At 56.9% G+C, this 9,004-nt stretch overlaps 1 protein-coding gene across 1 annotated transcript in view; it reads left to right on the forward strand.

Annotated features, from left to right (window-relative positions):
- Nucleotides 1-8,407, forward strand: part of TMCC2 (transmembrane and coiled-coil domain family 2) — a 38,576-nt gene extending 30,169 nt beyond the window's left edge. The window contains 3 exon segments of the mRNA XM_026480521.4: nucleotides 3,681-4,621; nucleotides 6,070-6,205; nucleotides 6,748-8,407. Coding sequence (XP_026336306.3) covers nucleotides 3,681-4,621; nucleotides 6,070-6,205; nucleotides 6,748-7,059 — 1,389 coding nt within the window. The 3' untranslated portion in view covers nucleotides 7,060-8,407.
- The last annotated feature ends 597 nt before the right edge of the window (nucleotides 8,408-9,004 follow it).

A 9,004-nucleotide genomic window follows, 5' to 3' on the forward strand; every position in this document is an offset into this window, starting at 1 on the left:
GACAGAGCCAGGGTCCTAAATCTAAATTCTTGTCGCCATCACCTGTTTCTGTTGCCCTCCGCCCACCTCCCGTCTGGTTAACACCAGTTTGTTCTCTATATTTAAGAGTCTGTTTCTGGTTTTGTCTTGTTTATCTTGTTTTTTAGATTCCACATGGGAGTGAAATCATACAGTATTTGTCTTTCTCCAACTGACTTAGTTCGCTTAGCCTTATACTCTCTAGCTCCATCCGTGTCGTCGCAAACGTTGCAAGGTTTCACTCTTCTTTATGGCTGAGTACTATTCCGTTGTACATGTGTACCGACTCTTCTTCATCCATTCGTCAGTCCGTGGACGCTTGGGCTGCTTCCCTTCTTGGCTTTTGTCAATAATGCTATGGTCTCATTGCTTTTCTTTATTCAAAAAGTTGTATGTCTGTGTATGCTTTTTAAATTTTTTTTTCAGATCACTTTCTCCTCTTCTGCTTTTTCCATCCTTCATCGTTTTGTCATCTTATGCTTGAATTTTCCTCCTTTTGATAAAGTATTCTCCCTCTTTGTACCCTCTGTCTGCCATCTGCCACCTCCTTGGCTTTCTGTCCCTTAATCACTCTGTCTCGATTCAGTCCTGAAAGGGCTCTGCTGCCATAGTAGGGGGTATATTGAGGGGGGCATGGAGAGCTCCCCACCTTCCTCCAACTCCAACATGCGCCTTCCCCCATGGGGGAGGAGGGCAGGGGGGTGTTCTGTGACTGGAGTTGCCCAGCGGGGTCCAGGTGTGGTAGATGCCAGTGGAGGGGCATGAAGGAGCTAGTGTCCTAGTGCAGGACTCCCAGGCTCGAGTCTGGGCCCTAAGCCAGGGAAGAGCGGCCGGCAAGGGGGCCAGGACCCCAGCCCCAGGCCACAAAGCCCACCATCAGGCCCCAGCTCGTTTTCCCGGGAATGTCTGTTCTCCTCTCATTCATGGGGATTTCACAGCCAACTTCCACTCTGCTTTTCCATTTGTAAGCTAGACAGACTCTAAATCACGGAAGGAGACACACCAAGCTGCCGGAGTAAAGCCAAGGTAGGGGGAGAGCTGCTATTTTAGACACTTCGGAGTCCTAAAGCACTTCTCTTCAGGGCATTCCTGTCTCATGAGCTCCTCCCACACCCCTCCCAGTCCCTGCAACAGATGCTCTGCTCCTTGAGAGACAGCAAACTGCCTGGCGCTGAGCATCGAGCCAGGCTTCAGCCAGACCCAAAACTCACTTTTTGGATGTTTTTTTCTCCCACAAAGAGGGGGAAAGAGAATTGAACCTCTTTGGAAGGACAGTGGCCTTAGAAGAGGACTGGATTATTTAATCTTAAAAGTCATGTGTTCCTAGGGGCGCCTGCCTGGCTCAGTCATTTGAGTGTCTGACTCTTGATTTCGGCTCGGATCATGATCTCAGGTCGTGGGATCGAGCCCTGTGTTGGGCTCCGTGCTGAGCATGGAGCCTGCTTCAGATTCTCTCTCTGCCACTTCCCCCTGCGGCCCTCCCCTAGCTTACATGTGTTCTCGACTCTTAAAAAAAAAAGTCATGTGTTCCTAGAGAATTTAATTTTTTGTATTTCAGTATCTATGCTGTAGTATCAATATGGAGTGAATTGATTGGTATAATCTCCTAATTAAACTTCATCCCTCCCACCCCACCCCCAAATTGTGCTGCCTAGATCAGACAGCACTTACGAGTGCCTTCTGTATGCCTGGCACTGAGCTAAGTGCTCTATAGACATCATCGTGTGTGATCCTCGCAAAGACCTGAGAGGAGGCAGGATTATCCCATGTCTCAGGTGGGGATACTCAGGGCCAGGACAAAGGTCAGGCTGTTTGTCGGCACTGCAGGAATAGCACAAGAGGAAGGCGTTTAACTGCAGGATGGGGTTTTAAGTCAGACTGGCGTGACAGTTAGACCTTGGGACAGATCATTTAAAGGAGACTGTGGAATTGGCCCCTCTGGCATACAAGGTCAGGAAATCCGAGGAGCCAGGGTTCTGGAGGTCTGAGCACCTGGAGGGAGGGCCAGGACACACGAAGGGAGACCCAAAGCAAATGTAAGGGGAGATTGGAAAAGGGATTGGCGTTGTCCCCAGCATCCCCTGTGGTGCTGTGACCTGAAAAGGCCCCAGAGGAAGCCCACAGAGGCGCCACCCTCCCCTGGCTCCTCATTTTGGCAGGGCGTTGTTTTCAATAGTGTTTTCCAATAACTTTGCACCTCAGCAGAAGCCGAGTGCGGTGACTTCTGCCTGTAATTGGCACAGGCTGCTTCCGGTTCCGGGGTGTGTGACCGGGCCACTCTCTTTGTGTTTAACCCCTTCCCCCACACATACCTCATCCCGCCCCACACACACGAAGAGCAAATGATCCGACCCGGCCGTCCTGGGGGTTGCTGTGTGTAAAAATACATGGGGTTGAGCCATTTCCTGCCGCTTCCGTTCTTGCATGGTGATAAGACACTGGGGACCCAGCTGCGGACAGAGAGATCCTCCTGCCACCGAGGGGGAGCCGGCTCTGGGAGAGCAGGACTCCAGGCCCGCCCGCGTTCCTCTGACCCCGGGTTTCCCATCTTTCCTATCGCCTGTGACCTCTCTTTCCTTTCTCCCCACCACCCCCAGCCTTTCTCAGCCTCTCTCCTCCTCTGTACCATCCTGATGCACTTGGGAAGCCTGCCTGCTGGTGTGGAAAGGGGCTGTCTTCTCCTTCCTGCTCATTCACCCCCTCTGGGCTGGGCCCTGCTGCCCTTGGGCCCCCGGACCAGTCCCTGCCTCCCTTGGCCCCGGGGATTGCTTCTGGGACTTGAGTCACCAGGCCCTGGCCCGTGGGGCGGGGGGGGGGGGGGGAGAGGGCTGTGCTCTTCTCCCGCATCTGGGAGACTGGGCAGGGCCAGGTGCTCCCACCATCATGAAGCGGAAGAGGTTGCCGACGACTCGAGAGAGCTGGAAGGTGATGGAGGGGCTGGGAGGGGTGTCAGCAGAGGAGGGTGACCTGCTGCTGCATTAGGGAAGCTGGGTGGGGAGGGCGGGGAGGCTTCCGGCGCCTGCGTGGGGCCAGAGTATAGGCTTCGGTCAGCCCTCGGGGAGAGGCCCGCTCCAGGCAGGAGCCTTTCGGGTAGGTTGAGTCCAGAGGGACAACTTGTCTCATCCCTGGCAAGTCAATCCCATGACTCTCCGTCAAAGTCCAGATCGCCTTGGTCCACATGATGGAGCAACAAGAGTTCTGGGCCAGAGGTTCCATCTTCTCAGAGCTGTGTGTCCCTGAGCAACTTGCTTGACCTCTCTGGGCCAAAGGAGGGGTAGATCCGCCTAGACTGCATTTTAGGGATGTTGTGAAGATGAGGTAGATCACCGATGTGAGAGCCCTTCGAATATGGCTGGTGTAGGGGCACCTGGCTGGCTCGGTCAGTGGAGCCTGCAACTCTTTAATCTCAGAGCTATGGGTTCAGGCCCCACGTAGGGTGTAGAGATTACTTAGAAATAAAGTCTTTAAAAAAAAAAGGGGGGTAGCTGTAGAAGGAATACTGTGTTGTGATTCTGCTTGCCCCGAGACTTCCTAGTCATCCTGCACCTGTCCTCCAGGCAGAGAAACCAAGTCCGGAGGTGTCCAGGGACACATGAGAGATTCCCGCTGTGTCCCTTGCCACGGTTTCATGATTCACCCATGCTGCTTGCCTCCTCCCCCAGGTCGACAAGGGAGACCTCGTGGCCCTGAGCCTCCCCGGCGGCCTTGGCCACAGTGACACCGACGGCCCCATCAGCCTGGACGTGCCAGACGGGGCCCCAGACCCCCAGCGGACCAAGGCTGCCATCGACCACCTGCACCAGAAGATCCTGAAGATCACCGAGCAGATCAAGATTGAGCAGGAGGCGCGCGATGACAACGTGGCCGAGTACCTGAAGCTGGCCAACAACGCGGACAAGCAGCAGGTGTCGCGCATCAAGCAGGTGTTCGAGAAGAAGAACCAGAAATCGGCCCAGACCATCGCCCAGCTGCACAAGAAGCTGGAGCACTACCGCCGGCGCCTGAAGGAGATCGAGCAGAATGGGCCCTCGCGGCAGCCCAAGGACGTGCTGCGCGACATGCAGCAGGGGCTGAAGGACGTGGGCGCCAATGTGCGCGCGGGCATCAGTGGCTTCGGGGGTGGCGTGGTGGAGGGCGTCAAGGGCAGCCTCTCGGGCCTCTCACAGGCCACCCACACCGCCGTGGTGTCCAAGCCCCGGGAGTTTGCCAGCCTGATCCGCAACAAGTTCGGCAGTGCCGACAACATTGCCCACTTGAAGGACCCTCTGGAGGACGGGCCCCCCGAAGAGGCGGCCCGGGCGCTGAGTGGCAGTGCCACCCTGGTGTCCAGCCCCAAGTACGGCAGCGATGACGAGTGCTCCAGTGCCAGCGCCAGCTCGGCCGGGGCGGGCAGCAACTCCGGGGCCGGGCCGGCCGGGGCGCTAGGGAGCCCCAAGCTGAACGCGCTGTACGGGGCCCCCGGGAACCTGGACGCTGTGCTGGAAGAGCTGCGGGAGATCAAGGAGGGCCAGTCTCACCTGGAGGACTCGATGGAGGACCTGAAGGGGCAGCTGCAGCGGGACTACACGTACATGACCCAGTGCCTGCAGGAGGAGCGCTACCGGTAGGGCCGTGTGCTGGGCACCAGTCTTCAGACTCCGCGTGGCGGAGGCAGGTGGAGGTGCATGTAGAAGGGGCCGAGGCTGCTGGAAGGAGCCAGAAGAGGCCCTGGGAAACCTTCCTCCAGACTGGTCAGAGCAGCTGGTAGATGGGGGATAGGGTTATGGGACCTGTGTAGGGGGAGAAGGTGCTGCCTGTCTCAGGAGCTCTGAACGTCCCTCCTTGATGGTTATGGGGTCAGTGTACAGAAGGGGAAACTGAGGCAGGGACCAGCTATGTGGCCTCTCATCTGGAAAGATTGAGAGCACTGACTCTGGAGCCAAATTAGCTGGGTTCAAACCCCAGCTCTATTCATTTTTTTTTTTTAAGATTTTATTTATCATGATACGCTGTTGAGAAGCCACAAAAAAAAAAAGATTTTATTTACTTAAGAGAGAGAGAGAGAGAGCACATGTGCACGCGTGCGCATGAGTGGAGGGGGAGGGGCAGAGGGAGAGGGAGAAGCAGACTCCCCACTGAGGAGAGAGCCCGATGCGGGACTTGATCCCAGGACCCTGAGATCATGACCTGCAGGCAGACATTTAACAGACTGAGCCACCCAGGTGCCCCCCCAACCCAGTTCTACTCTACTATTTACCTTGAGCAAAGTACTTAATGCTCTCCACACCTGGTCTCCTCGTCTGTGCAGCGGGAATACCATGAATCCCTACTCCGAGGGTTCATGAAGCTTAAATGAGTCCAAACCTATAAAGTCAAAGTATGTAAACATCTGGCACGGTCAGTTTAAACGTTTGGCTGATGCTGGAGTCTCTGGTCCCTCCTTCCCCTCTGCCCTCTCCGCCCTTGTGCTCCCTGCCTCTCCAGTGGCACTTGGTACTCACTCCCTGGGATTGTTGGCCATCTTTTCCTTAAGTAGCACTTTTCCTTTTTCTTCTTTATATATATGAAGAAGGTTTGGGAAATTGAGGCAGAACTCTGCCTGAAAACTAACTAGCCGACGTAAAAGTCACCTTTGGAGACTGTGTGCCTGCAGAGCACAGATCATGTGTCTGTCCCGCCGTGTCCCTGGTGCCCAGGAAAGCGTCTTCGTCCAGGGTTCACGGGCTCATGTTGAAGTCATTTAGTCCCTGACTCCTCCGTTCATGAGCTGTGTGATCTTAGGCAGGTTCCTTCCCCTCTCTCTGCCTCAGTCTTATCTGTATAATGGGATGATGCTAGTACTTATCTCATGGGGTTGAGGGCAGCGAGGATCCTACGAGATAATGTGCCTGAAGCCTTGGCACATGTCTACATGGAAGCAGAGCTGTGTATGTAGTAACTTCCATTGTCCTTGCTGTTAAAATCGGAACAGGGCTGAACACGCTGGGCAGACTGAGGAATGAAATTGATCCTGAATTGAGAGAAGGGAGGTGAGGGGGCCAGGACTGCCGTCACACCTTGTTCCTCTGCCAGGTATGAGCGGCTGGAGGAGCAGCTCAATGACCTGACCGAGCTTCACCAGAATGAGATGACCAACCTGAAGCAGGAGCTGGCCAGCATGGAGGAGAAGGTGGCCTACCAGTCCTACGAGAGGGCTCGGGACATCCAGGTGCGACCGGAGACCGGTCCTGGCGGGGAGGGGCGGGGGGGGGAACCCTGGACATGCAGAGAGAGCTGGCAGCAGCCAGAGGGGGAGGGCTACACCAAGTGGGGCATGATGGGCACAGGCTGATCCACTGGCGGTGCAGGTGGGCACGTGGAGGGAGAGGGCAGCGTGGGGTGGGCGGAGACAGGAGCGAGGCATGCCCGAGGCCGGGGCCTCCCATGCCCCCAGCTCTTTGATGGCAGCCTTGCCAATGAATAGTTTGGATTTCCAGGCTGTAGACTGCCTGGACAGGAAGCTCCCAGGGATGGGGCCAGCTGTGTCTCCTACATACACAGACACACGCACGCACGCTAATCAACCACTCCAGTTTCCTACCATCCTCCCCAAATAGTTGTAATGAAAGGACTGTCCCCAGGTGCAGCCGATCAGCCTAGGGGGCCTTGGCCGGGGGGCGGGGGGCTGTGCGCGGTCACCTTCTCTGAGGGGCAGGCGGGGTGCAGCCGGGGGGGCTGCCCACGCTGAACGCCCACGCGCCCGCCCCGCAGGAGGCCGTGGAGTCCTGCCTGACCCGGGTCACCAAGCTCGAGCTGCAGCAGCAGCAGCAGCAGGTGGTGCAGCTGGAGGGCGTGGAGAACGCCAACGCGCGGGCCCTGCTGGGCAAGTTCATCAACGTGATCCTGGCACTCATGGCCGTGCTGCTGGTGTTCGTGTCCACCATCGCCAACTTCATCACGCCCCTCATGAAGACGCGCCTGCGCATCACCAGCACCGCCCTCCTGGTCCTCGTCCTCTTCCTCGTCTGGAAGCACTGGGACTCCCTCACCTACCTCCTGGAGCACGTGCTGCTGCCCAGCTGAGCGGCCGGCCCGCCCCCGCCCCGTGCTCTCCCCGGCCCTCAGACGGCTCTGCTTCTCCGGGAGGGACCCTGGGATTCCTGAGGCCCTTGAACGTCTTCGTGTGTCTGCTTTGGCCTCTTGCCCAAACTGTCCATTCCAGCAGCTCCTGCCCCCTTCTCTGTTCTCGCTTCTGTCTGACGCCTTCTCCCTGTTGGCCTGAGCGGAGCTTCGAGCGCAGCCCCGACCGGAGGCAGTGGGGACATCTGTGGCCAAATGGAGCAGAGGAGGACACCAGAATGGACTGTTCTGATTATTAGTCACACAAGGACTTCTCCCAGCTGACTCAGGAGGCAAGTCAGGAAGGCCAATAGAATAGGAGCAGGAGAGGGCCAGGTCCCAACCCTTCTCCCTTCTGGGGAAAAGCCCAACCTGGAGGCTTGATGGTTCCCTCCTGCAGAGATGGCCTGGATAAAGTCAGAAGGCAAGGGTGGGTGGGGGGTTTCTGCTGGCCTCAGAGAATGCCAAGGAGAGAGGGTAGGGCACCCCCCCAGCCTCCAGGCACCTGCTGGGCCAGAGAGTAGGCGCCGTCCACCCCTCCTTCCAGAGCTGGTTTGAGGCTCACTTCTGGGCCTTTCCCAGGATATGAAGGATGCAGGCTCTGGAGGCCAGGTGGGGTGTGACTTTGGACTTGTGTTTTCCCTGTGATTCTTTCTGCCTGTCACTGGATCTGCTCTTTTCAGGGAAACAGGCCTCAGGGGCCCCGAGCCTCAGCCTAAGCCCTTAGGCCTCTGGGAGCACGTTGGGTTCTATTTATTTATTTATTTATTTGTTCCTTCGTACCTTACCCCCACTGAGCTCCGCGGAGAGGGCCTGCCCCGTCCTCTCCCGGAAGCCAGGGCTTGTTCTCGGCTGTCCAGCACTTCCATACCATTTCGCCTCTGGATCATCCTGGCTGGGGGAAAGGGGGCAGAGCCACCCAGCCCCACTCTCCCGAAGTAGCCCGGCAGCCAGGATGGGAGGGGCGTGGCCTCTCTTTTATACATCTGGTTATTTTGTATGTGTGTATTTGCGTGGAGGAGGTTGTTTGTTGCTTTATTTTTTTAAGGCTCTGGAGTGTTGTGTATGGTTTCTCTTCACATCCCAGCCTTCTCACGGGCACTTCCAAGAAGAGAGGGCATTTCTCGAAAAGCGAGAGAAATCCCCTGGAGCGGTGAAGGGTAGTGCCCGTCAGCAGTGGTGGACCTTCCTGAAAAATAAATATCCTCTAAATTTTCAAAGCATCCTGTCTAGTGTTGGCTGATGGGGCCATCTCCGTGGAAACCACCGGGTCTCTCTCCACACCCAGGCGTTCTAAGTAACAGACTGGGCCTCCCCTCTTGGCCTGAGGCCGCCTTCTTCCAGGACCCCCCACTGAACAGACCATCATGCACCCTTCCCGCCCTGCTTTGTGTGGCCAAAGCTGTGGCCTCGGTGATAGGAAAGTGAGATGATGCCAGGGGCACTTTCCAGGGGGAGGGGGTTGGGAGAGAGATGCCCGAGGCTTGAACAAGACCAGCTGCCCGAGGCCCAGACCGCAGCAGGCAGGCACGGTGTGTAGCCACGAGAGGGCAGCAGAGTCCTTACTCACACTTTTCTCGGGGTTCAGTCCCAGAGTTACCTGGACCTTATCCTGCTGTCCAGCCAGAGCACAGGTCACCTGCTCACCAGGAGCTGCAGTGAGGCTTTGAGCATGGAGACCGGGCCCCCAGTCTCTGCCCTGTGGCTGCAGCTCCTGACCTGGCAGTTAAGGGCACTCACAGAAGGCACTGGATTCCCAGCAAGAACCCTGTAGGACCTTGTGTGTGTTGGGGGGGGGGGCACCTGAATCTTCCTTGTGAGGGGAGAAAGCCAGGTACAGGGGGGCGGGTGGGGGAGGAATCCACCCTAGAGTCCTGGCCCATAATTAGCGCACCTGTCGCCGATTTCC

This window comes from Ursus arctos, unplaced genomic scaffold, assembly GCF_023065955.2.
Source record: "Ursus arctos isolate Adak ecotype North America unplaced genomic scaffold, UrsArc2.0 scaffold_2, whole genome shotgun sequence".
Taxonomy (NCBI): Eukaryota; Metazoa; Chordata; class Mammalia; order Carnivora; family Ursidae; genus Ursus; species Ursus arctos.